The following is a 26,272-nucleotide window of genomic DNA, read 5'->3' on the forward strand; positions in this document are numbered from 1 at the left end:
AAATTTTATATTGTAGAGTGAATTATTGGCAATGTAGTTTAGAAATAAAAAAAAATACATCATAAAAATCATGACAGAATCCATTTAACTGAACCACTAATGGGGAGCGTGGTGTTAGCGTGTAATTATTGAACTGGCTATGAAGTACCCCCCAGTATGCCTTTGCATTTCCCAGAAGTTTGATCTCACATGCTTCAGCAGTGGGAAGTCATGCCATGCTCTAAGTTGTGCCCGTGCACATTTGCAGTAGAAGTAGCAACATGCAAACTAACATCAGAAGTGAATCTCCTTGCCTTGTAACCCATGCAGTGTGACCATTTCACTTGCAGGTACCTTGAAGCCCATCTATGAGTGATCAGTTAACACTGCACTCTGCCAGGTGAGGCCACACCGTCCTCCAGCAATTTCCTTACAGATTTTTGCCTTCTGATCTCTGCTTTGCCCTCAGCTCTAGGTTCTGCCGAGTTTTCCTGCACTGCCTGCATATGCTGAACATCATTCTCAGTTAGGGCTCTGCCTCTCTCCCCATTCACGGATTTCTCTCCCGACACACTGGTGACATTAATTTCAGGTATGACAATGTTGGCCAAATCTGAGGAGTCATTATTAGTGTCAGGTTCTTCTAAAATGGGAAGACAAGATAAAAATGATGATGATGGCTGAAATGGAAAACAAAGGAAATAAAACCAAGGGTGTGAATGGTATGGAAGACCATGGGGGACATGTGTTATAAAAGAATACAGAATTAGAGGACATTAGTTATGAACATCAATAGCAACTTTTAAAATAATTGTTTTTTTCCCCAACAGGAAATGATGGTGATAGAAGGAATTTGTTAGGGTTAAGATACTGGATTTGATCTAATCAATGGGCAACTAATCAGCATTTAATTTTGCCTACTATCAGGTAGAAAATAAAAGCAAATATCTGTTGCACTAATGCAAATTACATTTTATAAATATATAATGTTGGATGGTGAATCCACTTATTTATTTTTTTTACAATACAATAACCTGGTAAATGTGAATATATGTATTTGAACTCATGTAACAATTACTGACACTTCTGCTAAATAAGAACCCGGTTTCCCTAAAAGCCCGTTAATAAATATGCAGTAGGGCAGTAACAGCCCTCAATGTTGCCAAGGCATTTAACACCATGGAGTTTGTCTATCTTTGGAGGGTACTGAGGTATATAGAGTTCAGGCAGAAATTCACCTCATTAGTACAACTATTATACGCAAGCCCTGTGGCCTCACTGAGAGTGGGTACGGCAATGGCCACCCCCTTTGCTCTTACAAGGGGCACCAGGCAGGGCTGGCCCCTCTCCCCACTCCTGAACTTTTTCGCTGCTGCAGTCAGGCAAAACAAATATCATCATCTGCACAACAAAGAAACTAAGGATCCCCCAGCTAAGATGAAAACCCAAGGCCATCACAAAAATATGTCACAAAAGCAAGCTTAATATAGTTTTCCCAAATTAATGGGTAATATGATCTGTATGGAACCTTACCTATGTTTCCCTGCATGTAAATTTAGTAACATATATTCATATTTGCTGGCCATACTTTTCCAAAGCTTAATAAAAACTCCAATTTGAGCAAAACTATAATATTATCCTTATGTTGGTAGGACTGTGCACTGAATTTTCAGAAGAGAACAATACTATTGGCTGCAGTTGAAAATGTTCTAGGTTATAGGGTTAAGTGGTTGATTCCCCCCACAAAAAACAATATTTTTTTTTGGGAGGGAAGGACACTGGCTATATGGCTTATTATGAATTAAAATGGATCCACACTGCAGACTAAATAGTACAGGTATGGGATCTGTTATCCAGAAACCCGTTATCCAGAAAATTCCAAATTACGGAAAGGCCATCTCCCATAGACTCACATATAATAAATGAATCCAAATTTTTTAAGAGATTTTTTTCTCTGTAATAATAAAACAGTAACTAGTACTTGATCCAAACTAAGATATATTTAAACCTTATTGGAAGCAAAACCAGCCTATTGGGTTTATTTAATGTTTACATGATTTTCTAGTAGACTTAAGGTATGAAGATCCAAATTACAGAAAGATCCGTTTTCCGGAGCATTGTGGATAACAGGTCCCATACCTGTAGTTGATATCTGTAAATTAACTGGTAACAACCGGTACAGACTGAGAATTATACCAGTCAACTTTCAAAGGGATATAGTGGAGTGATGAGCTCTTCCCTCACTAATGTATTAATATCCCCAGCATCAATGTTGCCACTTCCAGCTTATTTATTGGACCAGCAGACACATTCCAAGGTTTATGGTGAGGAACACACACATTTGGCAACAGCACATTCAAAAATATATGGACCCACAAATATTTATACAGCAGTAATATCAGTTATTTACCCATACCTCCCAACATTTTGGAATCAAAAGAGAAACAAAAAAAGTTGCAGCACGCAGTGAGGGAATTTTTTGACCACACCCATTTTTTGTGACCACACCCCTTAATTACCATGTTCATTTTACAAAATTTGGCAGGTTATGAAAGTTTGAACATATTTCTGTGAATTTTTTTCAGTTATTACAGTTTTGCTAATGAAGGTGAATTGCCCTTTAAGCTGTGAGTCTAACTTTTCCCAGGAGACCTGTTATCTTATATTGTTACAATTACTGATTTGCTTATCTCAAAATTGTTACAAAAGTATCTAATCTGCAGCTGTGGCTGTTCTGGTCTCTCTGACAAAAGCCATTTAAGTTAGAAACATTGTTTCTTTTTCTGGCTGTTCAGTGCAGAAAAAAATCAGGATTTTCCAGTACAAACAAGGGACTGCGGGTCGAGCTGTCAAAAGAGGGACTGTCCCTCTAAAAACGGGACAGTTGGGAGGTATGATTTACTGGCTCATAGCTACACTGCTCTCTCAAATCTGTCTGTATACATAGGCACAAATCCATCACCTAAAATACATGGGGGCTGGGATACTGTATGATTTTTCAAGAGACCACAAATATGGTGCAACTTACTGTGACTAACAGTGTGATGCCCCCTTTTAGAATTTTAAATAGATTATTTTTAGGAATATGAAGTCTTACACGGGGACATTTTGTATAGATCAAAGTATCTTGGCATAGCAATACTGTCTCGGAATCTATCGCACTTACTGGGGAGTTGGCCAATCTGAATTATACATAAAGGGGGTTATTTATTAAAGCAAGAAAGCCAAAAACGCAAATTTTAGTTTTTTTACTATAAAATCCAAATTTAAGTGGCAAAAAAAAAAAACAATTTTATTTAAGATTTATTACACTTCGAGGATGGAAAAAGTCTGAATTCGAAAATCCAGCACCTGCCGAGGTTGTGCATAAGTCAATGACAGAGGTTCCTATCCTATTTGGAAGTTTCTGTGGTCTGCGCTGGAATTATTCTGAAAATCTGACTATTTCGGACAAAAATCAGAAAAATGGAGCGATTCGGGGGAAAAAACTTTGAAAAAAACCCATATGATTCGGATTTTTGCTTGATTTTTTCGAGTTTGTCCCCGATCTTCTTCTGTCCCCGTTCTGCTTTTTTTTAACAATAAATTAGGTCCAGTTTGGTTGGACTTTTTTTTTTATTAAAATACGCCCCAAAGTGTTTGGATTCAAGTGAACCCAAATGCAAATTCTAGATTTGGTGCAGCCCTACTTTTTACCTCTTGATAATAATATTTGAAGCAAAGATGAGCTATGTAACAAGACCCAAAGTATTTCTAAAGAAGGACACCTCAAGAAACAAAGGCCTTTACATAGGAAACATCTGGAATCTACTAATGGAATTCTCTGGAAAAAACATACTTGATTCATAAGAGATGCCGATAAAAATCAAAAGCTCCTGTAGAAAAATAGAATTCGATAAAAAGTGTATATTTGCCACTCACCGTGCCTCTTCCAGCGATGGCCTCTAATAGACAAGCTGGTAACAGCGTTACGTGATATTCTGGATGAAGTTGGTGTGATCTCCACCTGGATACACCTGCTGCTGCCATCTTTATTCCCCTTCAGTGCTCCTCGAGGCAGAGATGCTTTTATCGCATTAGCAAGCTGAAAAGATTTAACCTTTTTACACAATCATTTCGTTTACAGATATGGAATTGCTAATACAGATACATGTGTTTGCTTCCCCTCCACCAAATCACGCCTGGTTATAAAGTAGGCCAAGTTATATAAAGATTTTATTTTGATGCTAAGTAACATTAATACATATTGACATGCCATCGTCAGTCCTACTAACATGTCAGATTTTTATAGGAATATAGAATAATCCCTTAGATTAAAAAAAAGAACATATAAAATACAATATAACCTTGCTGGAAAGGTGACCCACTAAAAAAAGTTTGTAAGAGTAATATTACTATTATATTTAGCTTCAACAGAAACCTACAAATTGGACATCCCCCATGCCATTGAGTTGATCCCACTCTAATTTATTAAAGGAGAACCAAAGCCTAACTAAAGAAGTAGGTTAGACATGTTGTACATGATGTTTTGTGCTTCTGTACCAGCCCAAGGCAACCACAGCTCTTTAGCAGTAAATATCTGTCTCCAAAGATGCCCCAGTAGCTCCCCATCTTCTTTTCTGCTGATTCACTGCACATGCTCTGTGCTGCTGTCACTTACTGAGCTTAGGGACCCACTCACAATATACAGTACACATAGAATAGAAATGTCACAATATAAGGCTGATTAGTAATTAATACAGATAATTACTACATGGCAGCACAGAAACCAGTGCAGCTAGCATCAGAATGTAATAATTAGCCCTGTGGCATCAGCTTTAATTACAGGCCAACCTCATTTTCAACTTGATAATTAGTGACGACCCCTAAGCTTAGCTTCTCAACAGCTGCTCAGAGCCCACTGAGCATGTGAGTGTCACAGACACTTTCCAAGATGGTGACCCCCCTGTGACAAGTTTGAAGTCCTGGATCATTGCTGCTATTGACAAACTGAAACTTTAGGCTGGTGCAATAAGTTCAGTATATAAAATATGGCACTTTTAGCCACATTCATTTTTAGGGTTTAGTTCTCCTTTAAAACATCATCCATAGGTGCTAATTAGAAGATTAGAAGCCAAGTATTAACATTTCCTGCATCCATTAAAGGGGTTGTTCAGCTTTGAGATAACTTTTAGTATGATGTAGAGAGTGATATTCTGAGACAATTTGCAATTAGTTTTCATTTTTTTTATTATTTGTGGGTTTTCAGTTTTTATTCAGCAGCTCTTCAATTTGCATCTTAAGCAATCTGGTAACTAAGGTCCAAATGTCCCTAGCAACCATGCATTGATTTGAATAAGAGACTGGAATATGAATAGGAGAGGCCTGAATAGAAGGATCAGTAATAAAAATCTGCAATAACAATATATTTGTAGCCTTAAAGAGCATTTGTTTTTTAGAAGGGAGTCAGCGACGCCCATTTGAAAGCTGCAAAGAGTCAGAAGGAAAAGGCAAATGATTAAAATAAATAAATAATGAAGACCAATTGAAAAGTTGCTTAGAAATGGCCGTTCTATAACATAATAAAGGTTACCTTAAAGGTGAACCACCCCTTTAATTTATGACCATGCTGATAATTACCAAGAGAGGCTCTGGGAGGAGTTCCAACTGTGCACGATACAGAACATCATCCAGGGCTTTGCGGGCTGCATCCCATTCGCCGTTGTAACTGCAAGAGACAGGAATTGTTACTTTGCTTTATACATAGTGATACAAAACGAGGATAGTGACTACTGGAGGCTGAATATAAGATTTAGATGCTTTTGGGCAGTGACAGGTCTTCATGTCGCAATGACAGAACGCTTGATGAATTCCTTTCCATTGCAGATAGTAAGAATCATAACAGATAAACTCTTAAATCATGTAATCACCTTCTTAAGCCTTATGAAGTGATTTACCAGCGGGCATTCTCTCTATCTGCAATGGAAATACATTCGGGTATGTTTATTAAAAAGTAGGGATGCACCGAATCCAGGATTTGGTTCGGGATTCGGCCTTTTTCAGCAGGATTCAGATTCGGGCGAATCCTTATGCCCGGCCGAACTGAATCCTAATTTGCTTATGCAAATTAGGGGTAGGAAGGGAAATCGTGTGACTTTTTGTCACAAAACAATTAAAAAAATGTTTTCCCCTTCCCACCCCTAATTTGCATATGCAAATTAGGATTCGGTTCGGTATTTGGCCGAATCTTTCGCAAAGGATTCAGGGGTTCGGCCGAAAAAAATATTGGATTCGGTGCATCCCTATCAGAAAGTGAAGTTAGAGATCACCACAGTTCTCTAGAGTGAAATTCCGCCACTCTCCATTCATTTCTATGGGATTTTTAAAAAAGTATTTATCAGTGGGTGAAAGTTCATCCTTTGATAAATACACCTTTCGAAATCCCTTAGAAATGAATGGAGAGTGGCGGAATTTCACTCTAGAGTAGGAGTCCCCAACCGTCGGGCCGCAGTCTTGAACTGGGGGACAATTAACGCGGTGCGCGGAATTGGACGCCGGCCCCTCCTGACCCCATCCCGACCCCCTCCCCCAGTCCCCTGGCCAAAAAAGGTTGGGGGCCCCTGCTCTAGAGGACTGTGGCGACCTGTAACTTCACTCTTTGATAAATCTAGCCCATCTCACTCTTGCACATTTTGATACCAGGATAAACATGGGTAACAAAACACCTCTGCACCTGCTGCAGTGTGACCTGCCCAATGGGCTTAGACCAGAGTCCCAGTTAAAATATATGTATTGTTTAATTAAAAGAAATTACATTTCTGCATTTTGGATAACAGATCCCACACCAGGGGAGAATTATTAAGGGGATGACCATGCTTCACGTGTGCTGTTATGTGCAGACAGCATATTTCCTATAAGATATTTTAAAGACTTTTTATTACATTAGAAATCGATGTGTTGTATAATACTAAGAGGGGCTTTAGCTTTTAATGATAGTTACAAAAGCATAACACTGGAAGCATATTTGGAGTCTGTGCTAGTGCAGCAACTGCTTGGTCAGTGTCTGGTCAGTAGCTCGGCAGATGATCCCTTCAGTAACTCATTAGCATACAACACAAAAAGGTGCACAATCATGTCTTTGCTAACCATGTATCTACATTTTCTGTATGCTTAAATGATAACACTGCAAAATAAAATGGGAACAGTAAGTAAAACCTACAACTAAAGACCCCCATACACGGGCCGATAAAAGCTGCTGACAGAACGAGTCGGCAGCTTATTGGCCCATGTGCGGGGCTATCTGAACGGGCTTCCCCGATCGATCGGGCAGGTTAAAAAAATCCCGTCATCTGTGGGTCTATGCGGTCCCGCGATCCAACCACCCGTATCAGATCAGTTCGATATCACCCACTTCAATGTGAGCATATTGGGGAGCGACATCTCCAAACGAGCGGATCTCTACATCTATGGCCACCTTAAGTCAGTTGAGCACTGCAGTTTTAGTCCCAGTTCAACAATTCTAGAGCCGATTTAAGCAACTGAAGATGTCCCTTTAAACATAAAACTTAGCAAAAGAAAACAGAGCAAAACAGATCAATATATCCAACTGCAAATGTGTTTCTACTTCTATACTCTCACAAACAGACATATGTCACCTGATACCAAACTGAGAAAGCAAGAAAAGCAATTCAATAAATACTAAAGTATTATGTTTTTGTGATGGAACAAGAGTGTCCTATGAATAGAAGCCGCCACATACAATTTCACTCAGTACAAGATATCAAAGGAATTTTGGCAGCACACACAGATAAAACAGGATTTAGAGCCTATGCATGAATGCGAGCGTGTGGTAAAATTAAACTAAATTACTTCAGTAGCAAAATACATCTATAGTAACAAGTAAAATCTACTGGACTGGCTGTAATTTATTTTTCCGTTTCACTAGTCATCCCATTGGCTTTTTCAATTCACAATGACCTGAACAAAAATATTTGTAGTTCTATACCCTGGATTCTTACTCCAATCAGCATAATCTGTTTAAAAGTAAAACTAGCTTGGGGTCAGAGATCTCATGGAGGTAAAGTGTTGATTGTAGAAGCATAACTGGAGCTAGGAGGTCTTATTAAACTGTCCAGGGAGAGGTGCTAAAATAGCATTGTATGTGGCAGACAATATGGGGCAGATTTATCAAGGGTTGAATTGAAAATTCAATTTTTCAAGTTTTTTTTTAATGGTCAAATTTGACTAGGGAGTTATTCAAATTTGATTAGAGTTTTAATTTTTTTTTTTAATTCATACTCTGGCCCTTTAAGAACTAGAATTTGACTATTCACCACCTAAAACCTGACGAATTGCTGTTTAAGTCAATGGGAGAGGTCCAGGGATCAATTTGGAGTTGTTTGCAGCCTTCTTGACATTTGAGTTTTTTTCAGAGAAATATTCACACACATTGAATTTTTTTTTTTCGGGGAATATACACACATTGAATATTACATAGTCTTTTTTTTCATTGTGGGTCTGATTCAGTCAAATGTCCATCCATACCGCTTCTTGTAGTAGACTATAACAGGCATCACCTCCTGTCTGTACTGAACGACATCCTTATGAACACAGCATCCTGCTCAAGTAATATATTCATTTCTGGACTGCTGACTGGCTTACACGGTAAAATAACCAGAAAGATACAGTTCCAGAAATTGTATGACCACTGGTCCTTGTGTGGGGCATATGAATAAGTCTTTTAAACTATCACATTGTCATGCGATTGCCCAAAAGGAAATGTAATAGGCATCATCATCTGGGTCCTTAATTCCTGGTATATGGACTGAAAGGCATAATTGAATATAAAAAAAAAAAAACCTAGACTATGTTTATCTTACAATGAGTAATAAATTCCAGTCAGAAGTTGAACCATGAACTCTGATGATATTGGTATTCTGTTCTTAATCCCTTGGTATTTTCTTGCATGCTGGCGAGGGTATCCACAGACGCAGAGCCTGAAAAACACAAACACTCCACATCAAACCCTGGCTACAAAAACATATGGAGGGGGAACATTTAAAGACATTATTATTATTATTAACATAATATTATTTTAACACTGTGACTAACTTACATTACACAGACGGTTCATACCTTATTAAAGATTGTATGAAATACAGGGATAAAATACACCCACTGTCAGCGCCGTTTCTGGGGAAGGAGCCGCCTGAGTCGGCTCCTGCAATGCCGCCCCCCGCACGACTTACCTGTCGGGAGGGGAGGCAGGAACACAATTGTGAAGAGCGCAATTGCGCTCTCTAGCAATAGCGCAGCTGAATTTCCGGTTTAAAAACCGGAAATTCAGCTCTTAAAGGTGCAGGAGCGGCTTTTTGCCGCCCCTGGAATCCTCTCTGGCGCTGCCGCCTGAGCGCCCCTGCCCACTGTATCACTATACTATGCTGTTTACACAAGGTTATTCTCTCTCTCTTTTTTTTGTTATTCAGTCCGAGACACTTTCAACACCTCTCTAATGTCTGCTTTGACTGAGTGAAATGTGTATATTTGAAGCAATTGTTGTATGTGGGGAATATTCAGGTCACAGAAAGTGCCAGCCATTGTTGTTGTGTACTTTCCTTCCAGGATGCTTATTGGGAAGGATAAAGATTGAGTGCTAGTAACTATGAACTAAAGCTCCCCATAGACACGACGATCGAACGACCGATTTTAGCGAAGTCCGACCAATCCTTCAAAATTATCGTGCGGTTAGTGGGATTCGAACGATCGTACATCTTACAATTTTTCGGCCAGGTTAAAAAATCTTTGTCGGTCCCAGTGCAATCTCTCTATGTTTGCTGGGCCAAGCAGGCAGCTCCCCTTTGTTTTCCTGGAAAATTGGTCTTTTAAGTTGATGGTAAATTCGTACGATCGTTCCGAGATAATCGTGGTCTCACAATGAGATCTATGGCCAGCTTTACACACACTCAGCAAATACAGGGAATAGCTGTCCATGCTGAAATCCCATATGATCCTGACATGTATGTCATTTTTTTGTTTTTATTGAAAATACCCATTATATAAAATAATGCAGCTACAGGATCAGAGCTTCTTAGCCCACACTTGACCAATCCCAAGATGATCAGGATAACTTTAAGCCAATACAAGCCATGGACAGTCATTTGTTATGTTATGTATATAGTACATAGGCTCAACAGTTATCATTTAGGCATGCATGCATCTTAAACTGACACCATGTAACAAAACACATACTTTATTCAATATAAGTAATCGCAACCCATATTGAGTGCAGTGAGAAGTGGTAGCCTTACCCATAATAACCTAACCCACACCTGAGCCAATTGATATACCGTACCTGTGTCTCTTCTCCCCCCCCCCTTTTCTGATTGTCATCGGCGGGGGCAAGCACATTATATACACAAGGGTCACCTGTTTATATACAGTAAGTAAGGATTGACACAGTATGGAGAGGTAATGGGAGTGGCCAGATGGTAGATTGTTTGGCCCACTGGGGGCTATTGATCAGCCCAGACCCACTCCCAACCTGGATATCATTAGGATCAGTGTTCTGCACAAGTAAAGGATACTAGTGCTAGGCAGTTTATTAAGGTGATACAGACACAATCCTAGCGTGGAATGTGTCAAAACCTGTATTATTCTTGCTTATGAGGGATAAGCTTACATCATGCTCTGCTTTGTAGTTTGTGAGTGTCAGAATTTCAGTTCAAGTCCAGTTTAGTTTAACAAGGTTGCAAACATAACAAAACGCTGGTGTATAGTGATTTATTTTTTGGTGTTACTGTTCCTTTAATTTATGGATGCACCAAATCCACTATTTTGGATTCAGTCGAATCCCGAATCCTTCACAAAAGATTTGGCCAAATACCGAACCGAATCCTAATTTGCATATGCAAATTAAGGATGGGAAGGGGGAAACATTTTTACTTCCTTGTTTTGTGACAAAACGTCACGCAATTTCCATTCCCGCCCCTAATTTGCATGTGCAAATTAGACTCCAGATTCGGTTCCTCCGGGCAGAAGGATTCGGCAGAATCAGAATCCTGTTGAAAAATGCAGTATCCCAAAACTAATCCTGGATTCGGTGCATCCCTACTACGACTCCTACCCTTCCGAAATAATTGTAACAGCAACAGACCCACACACAGAAATGTTTTACAAACTGCTGACATATGATGTGCACAGGGAATAATGAATACTCACAAAAGGGCCATCTGAAAGCAGTATGTTGTATATAACTGCAGCTATTGATTGCCTGGGACTTAATTACTTACATTATCTTTTCTTTTCTTTTCTTTTGAAATTCTTTTTATTGAGATTTTCAATAAAATACAAGTATATGACAATATGATAAACATACAGTGTTTCAATAAGGAGCAAAAGAAGTATTCATGAGCATTACAGTAAACATTTGACATGAAAGACAACAAAATAAATAAACAAACAAAGAAAAAGGGGAAATACAAATAACATAAAATAATGAAATATCAGAATAATAATAATAAAGTAAAATAAAATTAATTTAGATAATTTAGAAAAATAGACCTGGTATTCTCTCCTACCAATTAGAGTCTGACAATGCCAAAAAATTTATGAAGAACCATTTTTGTGAATGAAGGCATTAAATATCTCTTTTAGCATTTTATTAGCATAGATCTTGTCCCATAAGACCAAGGATAAATGACCTCTTATCAGCCTCTAAAGATGAGATATAAAGAGACCATCTATTCCTTATTCTATTTCTCTGGAGAAGATCATCCATTCTAAATCTAATTACCTCTTGAATACATAAGTTAAATAGATAAGACAGCACGTCCTTCAAAGAAGGGGGGTTCTCTTTTATCCAGTACAAGAATATAGATTTCCGAGTAGCTGCCATAACTAACCAACAAAAAGATAATATTTCATCTGAGACATTAATAGAAGAGCCATTGCAAGATACCTGAAAAAAGTCCTTCACATCTACTAGAGCATATTGAGGATTTAAAGAGACATCTAAATTAGTCAATTTTTTAATAAACCTTTTATTTTTTCCCATAGGTTTCTAATAATCGGACAATCCCAGATATAATGAAAGAAGTCAACATTCTTCTCTGTACATTTTGGACAAAAAGAAATCTTCTGAGAGCTATCACAGTTTTGGAACAATAAGCCATAACCTAAATGAATGAGCCGGAAATGTTGGTCTCTCCAGGACTCAGAACATATATTCTTTCTAAAATTTTGGAAAGAATGCAGAAGTTCCCTGGAAGAAACATCAGTTCCCAAAAATGAAGACCATTTTTTGCTCGAATTCTCTAGTGGATCTAAATCCTTGGAGACTGACTTTAAAAGATGTAATGAGATCCATGAAATATTATTTAGTTTAATATCATCAACCAACTGTAATAAATCTTTATAAAACTGATGATGACTTAATTGTGTTTTTGTTCTATTATCGATTAATTGAAAGCCTTGTCTAATCTGCAAATAGCTGAGCCTTTCCTTCTCAGAAAGACTATACTTTTCCTTAAACATTTTCCAAGGGAGTGGGTCTCCCAAAATTGGATCTAAAATGTGAGTAATTTGAGAAATACCGAATTTTCTCCATTTGTAAGAAAATTGATTTCTTTGCTTTATGGGAAACCCCTTCAGAAAGAAAGGAGATAAAAAAGGTGAGACATTGAAGTTTAGATTATTCTGTTTACATAGAATTTTCCAAGTACTGGTTGTATCCCTAAAAATTGGATTTCTCTTAATATCTATATGTTGCTCAGACCAGTTTTTATGTAAAGAAGATATAATATGTTCTTTTGAGTCCAAAAATAATTCCAGATTCAGATTAGTAAATTTCTCAGTACCCGACAGCCATTCCACGATATATCTAGTATTAGCAGCAATATTAAACTTTCTGAAATCTGGGACATTAAGTCCTCCTAAACCTTTAGGTTTTCTAAGTTTAGATAAAGAAATTTTTGGTTTTTTGTTATGCCAAATAAAATTTCTGAGGATTCGGTCTAACTTCTGCACATCAAGATGTTTTAGCAATAGCGGAAGGTTCAGAATAGGAAACGCAATTTTTGGAAAAATTAGCATTTTGAATAATGCTATCCTTCCCATTAGGTTCAATGGACTATCCATCCATTTTTTGCAATGGGTTTGCATTATGTGACTTAATGGAGAAAAATTTAAAGGGTATAATTTAGAGAGATCAGAAGGGATCAAAATTCCCAAGTATTTCATTTTACCAGAAGGAGATTTAATTTGAAGATCAGCTAGCAATTGCCTCGGAATGTTAGAACAAATGTTCAGAATATCTGTTTTACTGGAATTAATGAAATATCCTGAAAAAGTCTTATAATAGTCAAAAAAAATTAAAAATATTTTTAAGTGATAACGTTGGATTACTAACAATCAAGAGAAGGTCATCAGCATATGCTAATGATTTGTAATGTTTACCATCGATCATCAGACCTTGGAATATATTTGAAGAGTCCAGAAATCTAATTAAAGGCTCCATAGAGATATTAAACAAAAGTGGGGACAAAGGACACCCTTGACGAGTTCCTCTGAAGAGATCAAAAGTCTCTGATAATTCCCCAACTGCTGCGATTCTTGCTTTGGGATTAGGATTAATAGAGCTAAGTAATAACATAAACTGACCTTTAAGACCAAATCTGTCACAGCATTCTGAGAGATATTTCCAAGAGACATTGTCAAAGGCTTTCTCAGCATCTAAGCTCAATATTGAACATGGAATCATAGCCTTCTTGGCTTTGTAAATAATATTTATTAAAGTACGTATATTCTTAACCCCTGTTCTATTTTTTACAAAACCATTTTGCTGAGGAGAGATAATACTAGGAAGCAATAAAGAAAGCCTATCAGCTATTATTTTTGTTAAAATTTTAATGTCGAGATTTATTAAAGAAATTGGTCTAAAGGAAGCCGGTTGAGAAAGATCTTTGCCTTCCTTTGGAATTAATTTGATATGAGAAACCATACTAGAATTTAAGACTTTCCCATGACAATAAATTTCATTATATAGATTGGTCAAAAAAGGGGCTAGTTCCAATTTTAGTGTTTTATAAAAAGGAGAAATTAATCCATCCGGCCCACCAGCTTTGAAATCCTTTAAAGAATTTATGGTAGACAATACTTCCTGAATATTAATTGGTTGATTAAGCACCTCTAGTTGCTCTTCAGATAGTTTTGGGAAATTAACCTTCGAAAGAAAATTCAGACTTTCAGTTTCATCCAGCTGTGAAGGAGAATAAATAGATTCGAAATAACATTTAAAGATATTTACTATGTCTTTTGGGAGGTTAGTCATCTTACCCAAATGATTTCTAATCATCATTGGTTTATGAGACCATTTACTATGTTTAAACATATTGGCGAGAAATCTATTTGATTTATTATGTAAATTACCAAACCCAGCTTTACAGTAGGCGAAAGAAGATTGGTCCCTCAAATTAACCCAATGTTTAAGTTTATCTAATGCTTCTTTATATTTTTCACTATGTTGTTTAGTAGGATGCATAACGAAATTCAAATATGCCTTTTTTTGAGCTTTAGAATGCAAAATAAATTCTTTATTAATTTTTCTCATATAATGTATTCTATATGAAGTAATTTCCCCACGGATTACCGCTTTCCACGCATCCCATAACAATGGCAAGTTGGGTTCATCCTCCTGAGTTGACATATTTTCTTTAAGAAACAATTTCCATCTCTCTCTCAGCTTTTTATTAAATTCCGGCTTATCTTTGAGGAAAATTGGGTAAGACCAAGGAATGTAAGATTTTGGTGAAGGACCTAGATCTACCTCAATTAAGACCGGGGCGTGATCTGATAAGTTGATACTACCAATATTTGCTGATCTAGTTTTATTAAGTACATCGATTGATGAAAATAAGAAATCAATACGAGTTCCTATTCCATCTGTCGGATTCAACATTCTCCAAAGGTCCACCATCTTAGTTTGACTTTCAAAATTCGATAACAATTTTGATTTTTTAATAGACTGTTTTTGGACTGGGCCACTTTTATCTAAAGGCCATAAATAAGATTCATTAAAATCTCCGCCAATAACAAATTTATTTTGTGGATAAGTCCCTATCTTCTGGATTATCTGAGAGTAGAACTGTTCTTTACCTGAATTAGGAGCATATAAGGAACTCATGAACCAAACCTTATTTTGTAAAAGCACCTCAGCTATCACGAATCTTCCATCATTGTCTCTTTCTGAGTTCAATAATTGGATATTTAAAGACTTATGAAATAAGATCGCTACTCCTCCTTTTTTTTTCACTGCAGGGGAATAGACTACATTTCCAACCCATCCCTTTTTTAATTTTTCAGATTCTACGTCAGAAAGATGAGTTTCCTGTAGCATAACTACTTCTGATTTCAATTTTTTTAACTCAGCTAACACTCTTTTTCTCTTTATAAATGAATTAAGCCCATTCACGTTCCAAGTAACAATATTAAGCATTAAAACCTATCATAAGATATAAAACATTGTTACAAGAATACCAAAAGTTTCTAAAATACCAGGTCTAGTAAAATAAGAGGAGAATGTAATGTAAGCCAGGTCACTTAAGTGAATGAAAAAATAAAATAGAATCATCATAAAAAAAAATTGGACAAAACTCCAATAAAATACATAAAAAGACATCAGGGATGTAAACCATCTATTGATGAAATGAACATCTTTAAGTATATCAACCCAAAAAAACCAAAAGCTTCTTAACTTTAGTGCTTTGGTATCAAAAAATCTCAACCAACCAAAAAAGAAAAAAAAACAAAGCACCAGAAGAATAAACATTAGGTTCAGTGACTTCACTTTTTTCCTAAAGAGAGAGAAAGCTTAAACTCTCTTACAAAGATAAGTGGCAGGGAAAATTCCACATCATCTACCACTTACAAACTAAAAACCTTCAAATTTTAATTTTAATTGAAATATCAAGTTAAATTAGGTCATCATATTATCCAAATTAGATTGTTCCTGTGTAATAGGGGATCTGGATCTAGATCTTGGATTTGCTGTTGTATTCTTATCTTGAATCTTCTGTGTGGGACGAGAAAAAACTTTTGTTTCTTGTCTCCTTTCCTTAGCCGAAGCAGGAAAACCAAATCTTGCATCTTTAGGGTGATCCTTTATAGAGGATGAGGATTGTTTCTCAAGCCGGAATATGAAGTTTGAAGCATCTTTTGGGTTTTCAAAAATGTGGGTTTCAGTTGCCAGAAAAATCTTCAATTTAGCTGGGTACGTGAGTGCAAATTTAATGTTCATCTTAAATAAAGATTGGCAAATTGTAGTGAACTCCTTCCTTTTTTGAGAGAGCAAAATTGAATAGTCTTGGAATATGAGGATTCGGAAGCCATCAATATCCAATGTATGGTTTTTCTTATAGGCTTGAAGAAATAGAGCTTTTTCAGAATAGTCTAAGAACTTAGCAATAACTGCTCTTGGTTTGAGGGGAGCTTGTTCTCTCAAAGGTCCAATGCGATGGACTCTTTCCAGCTTAATGTTTGTCAAGTCTTGTGAAATCCCTAGTTTTTTAGGAATCGTTGAAGTAATCATAGTGATAATGTCACTCATCTTATAAGATTCCGGAATTCCTATGAATCTTAAGTTATTTCTTCTTGTCCTATTTTCGAGATCATCAATTTTAGATTGCATATCCTTTGTCTTCTTTTCCAGATCATCCAATCTCGTAGAAGTGAAAATTGTGTCATCTTGAATATCAGAAACCAGAGATTGTAATTCCTGCATCTGGCGATTCTGTGAGGTAAGGTTTTCAGACAAACTTTTAATAGTGCCTTGTAGAAGTTCAAGTGCTTTTTCAATAGCTGATTGAATAGCCTTTTCAATCGTTGGGTTAAGTAGTTTTGCAACTTCGGCTGCTAGAAGAGAATTTTCAGTAGATTTTTGTTGTGAGCTTTTAATAGAGCCATTGTCATTTTCAGAATTTTTGGAATTCTTCAATTTACTTCTTTCATAGGTTTTCCCATTGCTTTTAGTAGAGAAAACTGAGGGGGCAGGAGAAGTATCCATATTTCAGCAGTAGATTTTCGTCAAAAAAAAAAAAAAAAATATATATATATATATGTAATATATATATATCGAAATCCACTATAGTTGCAAGCAGTATCTCAAGAAAACACTTAATCTACTTGAATGTAGACTGGTGTGTGTTTCAGACTTGGGGTGGAATAAAATGTCCCAAATATATATTTTCTTCACAGTTTGCAATACTCTTTGCAGTCTGGAATGAAGATGCAGTAAATAGGTTCAGATAATTCACTTGTTTTTACCTCAGCTTCTGTTTATTTGCAATACAGGAGTCTTTATGCACAAATATTACTATTTGTGAAGAGAGTGTAACATGAGGCTATAGTTTAACCACCTTTTTTCCTCACACAGATGCGTCTCTCATTAGTCAAAGTTAGATATGACTGAAGATCTTATCATCTCCTTAGTAAAAACAATGAGACTCACTTTGTCTTTCCCTTCACACCGGTTAACTTTTCCTCCAGCTCAATACTTTTTGTGTAGAAGCATTAAGGCATAATATAAGGGTGCATCCTGAGGTAAAGAAAGAACCCCTTGTCGGCCATCTTGCTTCATAAACAAATGCGTCACACAGTAATAACTTTTGTTATACTTGGGGTTATTACTGCTCCTTTACAAAAACTTAGTCACTGACTTTTTCCTCAATAAATATTTCCCTTTCCCTCAGTTTGGTTTTCTGTATTATGAAAACTGTTAGGCTTGGTAAAAGGAGTTATCATGAGGTGATACTTCTGTCAGCCATTTTGTCTCAAAAGTATATGACTCCCAAATCTTTTAGTTTTGCCAGGAACTATTTAAATCATTAATATATAAGTTATAGTTACTGAAATCCTCGAAATAATTCTCTTTCCTTTCCGGTTCACAGGTTAACAAGTCTCCGTTTCAGAGCCAAGGCCATGGGCACCCGCCAGCATCGAGTCAAAACTCTCCTCTGCTCTCCCCAGCCGCAACCGGATCACTTCGGAAGACTCGCAAAAGAGACCAGGAACTCAGAGGATCTTAAAGGTAAGTAAATGAAGTATCTTGCCGAATTTAAATAGCTGTTGTAAGTGGAAATGCGCGGAGCTTCACTCCTGCCCTCCCGCTCTCTCAGGCGCCATAACCGGAAGTTACTTACATTATCAATAATGCCAAGCCAGTAATTGTTCAAGTGCAGAATGGTCTGCCGTTCAAATTCTGTTCAGAAATTAGCTGCAAGGAAGTATGTTCTGAACACTGACACGCAGGCCCGGACTGGCCATTTACTGGTTCGGGCAAATGCCCGACGGGCCGTTTGCTTTGAAATGTAAATGGGCCGCTTGACGAAAAATGCTAATTAGGCCCGCCTTTAATATGTAAATGAGGTCTCCCCACAACAGAGTTAAAGGAAAACTATACCCCCAAAATGAACACTTAAGCAACAGATAGTTCATATCATATTAAGTGGCATATTAAAGAATCTTCCCAAACTGGAATATATATTTAAGTAAATATTGCTCTTTTACATCTCTTGCCTTGAGCCACCATTTCGTGATGGTCTGTGTGCTGTCTCAGAGATCACCTGACCAGAAATACTACAACTATACCAGCAAAAGACATAACTCTGCCTGTTAATTGGTTCATGTGACCTAACATGTATGATTTGTTGGAATGTTTGTGAGTACAGTGAATCGTACGATCCCAGGGGGTGGCCCTTATTTTTTTAAAATGGCAATTTTCTATTTATGATTACCCAAAGGCACATACTACTAGAAAAGTATATTATTATGAAAATGGTTTATTTACATGAAGCAGGGTTTTACATATGAGCTGTTTTATGCAATATCTTTTTATAGAGACCTACATTGTTTGGGGGGTATAGTTTTCCTTTAACACCTTCGGCAATCAACAAACTGGATACTAGAACAAACTGCCTGCTTTGAACAGAGTGGCATCAGCGGTGGAGACTGGACATATATACTAATCACTGTTCTAATAAATGCCTCGCCATCTAGTGGAAGTGTAGGGGAAGTGCATATACGGGTAAGTAAGGTCACAGAAGAAGTCCAGTAAGCTTGTGTTAATATAGAGCCGAACAAATGTGTCTGTGTGCACCCAAAGATAGGCATTAGCATAAGATCTGCCCAACTTCTCAGGTAATTGCAGGCAGTTGGGCTCCAGCCCGGCACGCAGTATGGCAGCATTTACTGTGGGAAGTGTGTATGGGTTCTGTGAGGACATGTTTATGTTTATTGGTTACTATTCCTGGGGGGAAACTTAGTGCTTTTTTATTACTTATGGGGGAATGGGAGTAGCCACAGGAACAATCTAAGAGGCAATTAGATGATAATATATAATCCATATAACATTTTGGACTGTGACACATGGTGATTAAGCTCTCTTAGGCCGCAAATCCAATCCACAGAATATCTGTTATAGAAACTGGGGTGAGATATTTGTTGCAAGGGTCAGTTTAAGCACTTAGGGTGTACAATAATGCTGGTGATTATATCATAATGGACCATGCGTGGTACAAGAAATAGAGCTCTTAAAATATTTATTGATAAACACTAGTTCTAGTTCACCCTAGTCCTTGGGGTTGAAAATATATATCATGCTTTGCATTGGCGAGAATACATGGGCTGCTTTGATACTTTTGCCAGGGCTGCTTTTTCCTCCCAGTCCGGCCCTGCTGACACGGCCTACAAAGAATGTGTCTATTCAAACTGCTCATGTATCTTATCTATGAGAGAAGGCTGTTGAGAAGCAAAGCATTTTTACTTGACCTTCTGGTGCTCATGTGATCTCTTAAAGGGAACTCTATGGCTGGCCTTCCAGTAGAAGCAGAAATGTTAATTTCAGCACAGGACCACTGCAGATTTACAGATTGTATGCAAGACTTTGTTTAGTTAAAGAAACTTATAGTGATAACATTAAAACCGTAGGATATACATTTGTCCAAAAAGAAACTCACCACATATGGGATGAGGCCCAGGTGCACCGCGCAGACCCTTTAGCTAGGGCAAGGGTCTAAACATGAGCCACATTCAAATGTAATAAGAGTTGAGGAGCAACATAAGCATAAAAAAAAGCCCCTGGGGATACCAAATAAAGGTATTTGTTAGTCCTTAAGTAAACTGAAAGCCTACAGGAGGCCCTGTTTGGCAGTACGCCTGTTTTTTTTTTTTATGCAGCCAAGACTTGAATCCAAGTCAGAAATTCAAAAATAAGCAGCTGCTTTGAGGCCATAGAGAGCAACATCCAACGTTGCTCACAAGCTACTGTTTGGGGATCACTGAGTTAGGGGAATGGTTGTAACAACCATACAATAAGAGCAGGCACTCAATAAGCAGTCCGTCGGTCAGGCTTGTTAAATCCAAATAGATTTATTGACGAACCAAGAACAGAAGTAGCATTAAGCGTTTTATGTTCTCATAACACTTAAACACCTTTAGCCTATGATTGTGTTAGAAGAACATGAAACGCGTATGGCTACCTCTGTTCTCTAGCTACTTGAATTTTACAAGCCTGTCTGAAGGAGTACTCACCAAGTGCCTGCTCTCATTTGTTAATGATGAAAACATTCCTGGGTGGAATGACAATTCTGCAAAAAAAAATATATGACTTGGGGTCGGTGTGAGAAAAATTGACTCTTACTTTCAATGGTCATGACGAAAGGAGGGAGAACACCAGGGCAATATGGTGAGCTGGTCGCTCCAGCAACATGCCTCCTGGGTGTTTAAGATGATATAATCCCATTGAAACACTTCAGACTACTATTTGGATTACTACTTTTCTATGCCAAGAAAACTGTAGCTATGCATTGGTGGTACCACATCTCCTACACTGAAAGTCTTAACAAAAGTGATCCCACTGTATAAACTGATGTATGACAACAGAGGGTCTCATTCCAAATTTGAAGGTATGGGGCCCCTGGTGTGACCGTGACGGTCTGGTTAACCATATAGAAAATGCTTTACTACCTCATATAAAACACTGATTCTGTTAATTTGGAGCACTCTACTGTTGTTCCCCTCTGCGGGAAAGGAACTAGCAGATCATTTTATCAGCTGTGAGGGATACAAAATAGGGCTATGTAATCTGTCCAACTGCATATGTCACTCAGAAACTTTCTTTCATCAGTTGTGTTTTTCTTTCATTTTTGTTCTTTATTGTTTGTTTGTTTTGAAAATAATAAAGATTACCTGCAAATTAAATATGGTGCTCTTGTGTCTTGAACAATGATAGAAGTAAAGGTGGCCATAGACGCACAGATAATATCGTACATTATTTGGTGCGTGTATGGTGAGAAAAGAGCCGGCCAATATTGGCAGAAGACTTGGATATTGGGCTGGACGGAAATTTTAATCGGGTGCCTTTGAAGGGACCCAAACATCGGCCATTGTTAGTGCTGAATCGTCAGATACAGGTAGAATTCGATTGTTTCTACCTGTATATCTGACGATTCAGCTCTACACGTGTGTATTGAAACGAGCGATCTTTCTTGGAAAGATATTTTCCAAGAAAGATCGTTATTGTTACGTCTATGGCCACCTTAATAATAGTAATATTGTGTGTGGGACTCCTTGCTATTTGTGATTTGTTTTAAAGTGACATTGCCTAATATCTGCAGACAGCACCACTGCAACTTCTGAGGAATACTGGAGGTGCAACACAACACATATCCAGGGTCCAGGATGCACTTGTAAGGCAATGTAAGTTTATGTTATTGAGTTTGTTTGCTGTAGAAATCATACTAGTGCACTGTTGTAGACAATCATTGGCATTTTTCAAATCATGAAGTTTGCACTGACAGATTTCATCTCCCTGCTCCTCAGTTACTAAATCTCCTTGCTCCTCAGTTACTAGTAACTCTCTCTCAAGAAATGTGAGAGCAGTAAATAGACTAGTGATTAGGTTGAAGCATATTTCCCAATGTATCAAGCAAATGATACAATTACAATTTGTATTAGATGATATTAGATCAGTTCAGCGGCTGTTGCTTTCCATTCTTTCATTATCACACGCGGGCCAAGTTAAAAAAAAAATCACCTTTATTTCTTTTATCCCAGAAAATTCTTCAGAATGGGCCAAGAAATCTTATGCTGCCAGTTGATGATGGGGGCGCAGTGGAAATAAAGCAGGACTCGTGATTCAGTACACCATCTGTCAATGTACATTAATGCTGTGCCAATGACAAGGCAGAAGTATTTGTTGGCACAGCCAGAAAAACTACCCTGTCCTAGAGGCTTGCAGGGAACATGTACTGGAGTGGAAGGTGCCGTTTTACATAAGAATTTTACAATGTATTTTAAAGGGATTCTGTCATGATGTAGTTTTTATTTCTAAATTACACTGTTTACACTGCAAATAATTTTCTAAAATATAAAAATGTCACGCCTGAAACAGCAAGTGTATTTGTTTTAGTTGTAATATTGGGGTGTAGGCGCCATCTCAGGAAATTTTGCCTGGTCATGTGCTTTCAGAAAGAGCCAGCACTTTATGATGAACTGCTTTCTGGCAGGCTGTTGTTTCTCCTACTCAATGTAACTGAATGTGTCGAAGTGGGACCTGGATTTTACCATTGAGTGCTGTTCTTAGATCTACCAGGCAGCTGTTATCTTGTCTCAGGGAGTTATTGTTAGGCTGCTGGGGGGGGGATATCGCTCCAACTTGTAGTACAGCAGTAAAGAGTGACTGAAATTTATCAGAGCACAAGTCACATGACTGGGGCAGCTGTGAAACTGACAATATGTCTAGCCCCATGTCAGATTTCAAAATTAAATATAAAAAATGTTTGCTCTTTTGAGAAACGGATTTCAGTGCAGAATTCTGCTGAAGCAGCACTATCAACTGATGCGTTTTGGGGAAAAAACTAATTTTTCCATGACAGTATCCCTTTAAGACAGCACAGTGTCTGCAGCGACACACATTATTGAGTCTTAAGAAAATAATAAGGTTTATATTGTTTTCTTTGTACATATCTAGTAAAATATATTTGCATAAGATACGGTCAGGGGGGCCTTATATGGTTATATGTGTGTTTATTCATACACTGAATATTGTCCAGTGGGTTCACAGCTGATCCACATGGCAGATCACACAGGATAAGTGAGTAGCACATCTGCCAGTAGGGTCGCTGGTAGATCTCCACAGAGGTGCCACTATGTTGTCTTAACTGATTGGAAGCCACATGGGCTCAGTGCTCATGTCCCAGAGTCACAACCATTCCAGTGTTTTAAATTATTTACAGAACACATTTTGGAGCGGCTAAGCAATCACAGTAAATAAAACAGTAAGCACTGTGAAATCTAGAACAGAACAATTATCGACAAAGCAGCCCTAAAATATTAAAGGCATCTATATCACAGATATTCTTTCCTTGAGTTACTTGATTGGTATACAGAAATTTTAATTTTCCAGTCTGTCTGTTTCACATTCCATCGAAAACTTTCATGATCTAGATCTCATGAGATAAAAAAGGGCTCAAGACTTACCTAATCTCTGGAAATACCCAATTTAAAGCTAAACTAAAAATTCTATCAATCTGGCTTTGGAGGTGGCCCAAGGTAAGAAAGTAATTAAAGGGGTTGTTCACATTCAAACACTTTTCCAATTCAGTTATTTTCAGATTGTTCACCAGAAATAAAGACTTTTTCCAATTACTTTCTATGTTCTATTTGTAACTGTTTTTCAAATATGGAAATATGGAAGTGTAACGTTTAATTTTTCACCTTCTAAAGCAGCTCTGGGGGGGGGGTCGCCGATTCTTTAACTGTTCTAAATTGATACATTTAGGTGATACATTTGTTATCTTTGTTCCTGCTGAGCAGAATCCCTGAGTATTAACGAATTGCAGCAATTAAATGTAGCAAATTGCTACAGTTCAGAATGCTCCTGGATCACTGAGATACTAGAGACACGAACATTAAAGGGGAACTCCAGCTTCCAAACCAAAATTTGATAACGAGGCCCACATAACACAGAAACCCCTAATATACCCATCACAGTTACCTGTTTCTACAAAAAGTATGAATAAATGGCATTTTCTATGCTGAAATCCAGCTGTTTAACAGTTCTTCTCTTTCTGCATCATTTGACATCCTGGCAGGGAAGGAGGGACTAAACACTGATGTTACAAATTGTAACAACTTCTCCACAGCTTACAGACAGCATGTAGGAACTACATAACCCACAATGCATTGCACTATGATGTTCCTTTCCTTATTGAAATCATGTGTGCAGGGAATTGTGGGGTTTGGAGGATGCAGGCTGTTCATACAGAGTAACAGTAGTCAGCCAGCTCAGCAAAGTAGTCAGAGAGATCAGCAGGAGAGCAAAGGGGCTAGGCTTAGGGAACTGTTAGAAAACATTAAAAATCATGAAAAGTCTGCAATGTTTACTTTTCAAAAAGCTTAAGTTCCACTTTAAACGTAAATTTTAGGTAAACGGTAAAGAAAAGAAAGATGGAAAGTAATTTAAAAAAGTCTTTGTTTATGGAGAACTATCTGAAAACAACTGAACTGAGAAAAGTTTTTGGAAGGTGAACAACCCCTTTAAATAAGAATCATAAATTTGTTTACTCAACAATTACCATCACCAAATTCAAATCATCATTATCATCACGATTTCATGATACATAGTTTTGGGCCTAGTTCTGGCTCTTACTACATTTTTTCTTTTCAAAACTTTTTTATTGGTTTACAACAATATATTCAAGTACATTGCGAAGTAACCATTTTTCTTGTTTTTTTTCTTTTTCAGATAGCAGGCGTTCACCTACACAGAGGGAAGCACCAGCATTACAATCAGTTAAAGTAAAAGATGATGTACCATTTTTATATCACACACCAATTAAGTTTTTAACTAACAAACAAAACAGTCTACAGCTGAGTTTTTCTCCATCGTCATATATCATGTTCTCCTGAAATAGTGCTAAATAAGAGTAAGTCATAGACATATAGGCTTCAACTCGAGCTAATGTGCTTAATCAGGTTGGGAAGTAAGCTACACACATATAGGAAAAATTTCTCAGTTACACGTCGATATTACATAGTAGTATAAGATATCCAAGGCGTCCAGATCTTGGTATAAATAGTATAGTTATCCGTTGTTATACTTAACATTCTTTCATTAATCATTATCCAGTTCATCCTATGACGGAACATAGTTATAGGAATGGTACGTTTTTTCCAAGAGGCAGCAATGGTTTGTTTTGCTGCTATGAAAAGAAACTGTATCAATTTCCGTGTATATTTACATGATACTGGATTTTTTGTATTTAACAGCACAATCAGGGGATCTTTTCGAAGATTAACACCCATGATCGAATCTATTAAAGTGAGTATCCTGGACCAAAATCTAGACGCCTCCCTACAGTGCCACCATACATGCAGCATCAAACCCTCCAGTCCACAATTCCAAAAACATAACGGGCTAGAATTAGAGTAGTATTTATGTAGCTTAGTAGGTACCATATACCAACCAGATAGTACTTTATATTGTGTTTCTTGTGCCAGTAAATTAATTGAACTTTTGTGCGTAATTTCCCAAGATTGTTGCCATAAAACGGGTTCTATTGTTATACTTAGCTCTTTCTCCCATTGTTTAATATAAGTCGGGGGGAAAAACAGGAATTTAAAATTTCTCTATATAGTAAGGTAATTATTCCCCTACTACATGGAAATTTAATACACAGTTGTTCCCACGCAGTCAAAGATAAAACATTGTTGCATCCTTTAAGCACTTTGGTAAGAAAATGATGGATCTGAAAATATCTAAAATATTCACTTCCAGGCGAATCATGTTGCAGAACTATAGTATCCCATTTTACAATACCCTGTAAGCCTAAGAATCGAGACACATACAACATATTATGCGCTTCCCACCAGTGGAAATCGGATTTTCGTAGGCCCGGGACAAAAGCAGGATTTCCAAATATAGGCATTGCTGGACAATGGGGGGAAGCTAGGGGTGTTTTTTGCGTAACATAGTCCCATACAGGCAGAGCCTTTTGAGAACAGGAGTGGAGATATTGGGTCTGTCTTGTTTGGGGAGCCACGGAAGTACCGTTGGATAGATTGGTTTTAGTAGTTCAGTTTCTATTTGAGTCCATAACGGAGGAGTGGGTCTATAAAAATGAATTAACGGTAAGATTTGTGCGGCCTGGTAATAGGAGAGTAAATCAGGAACACCCAAACCGCCTTTGTTTTTAGGTGTAATAAGTGTTTTTTATGATAATCTCGATTTTTTCCCATTCCAGATAAATTTTGTGAGTCTGGA

At 37.4% G+C, this 26,272-nt stretch overlaps 1 protein-coding gene across 6 annotated transcripts in view; it reads right to left on the bottom strand.

Annotated features, from left to right (window-relative positions):
- The window catches only part of fam126a.S (family with sequence similarity 126 member A S homeolog), a 66,389-nt gene that overhangs the window by 2,535 nt on the left and 37,582 nt on the right, over positions 1-26,272 (bottom strand). For 3 of the 6 annotated variants that reach the window (XM_041567136.1, XM_018268680.2, NM_001091391.1), the window contains 3 exon segments: positions 8,838-8,954; positions 5,599-5,686; positions 3,901-4,063 (listed from right to left, as the gene is read on the bottom strand). In XM_041567136.1, the coding sequence (XP_041423070.1) occupies positions 3,901-4,063; positions 5,599-5,686; positions 8,838-8,954 (368 nt within the window). 6 annotated transcript variants of the gene reach the window in all.

Source organism: Xenopus laevis, chromosome 6S (genome assembly GCF_017654675.1).
Source record: "Xenopus laevis strain J_2021 chromosome 6S, Xenopus_laevis_v10.1, whole genome shotgun sequence".
Taxonomy (NCBI): domain Eukaryota; kingdom Metazoa; phylum Chordata; class Amphibia; order Anura; family Pipidae; genus Xenopus; species Xenopus laevis.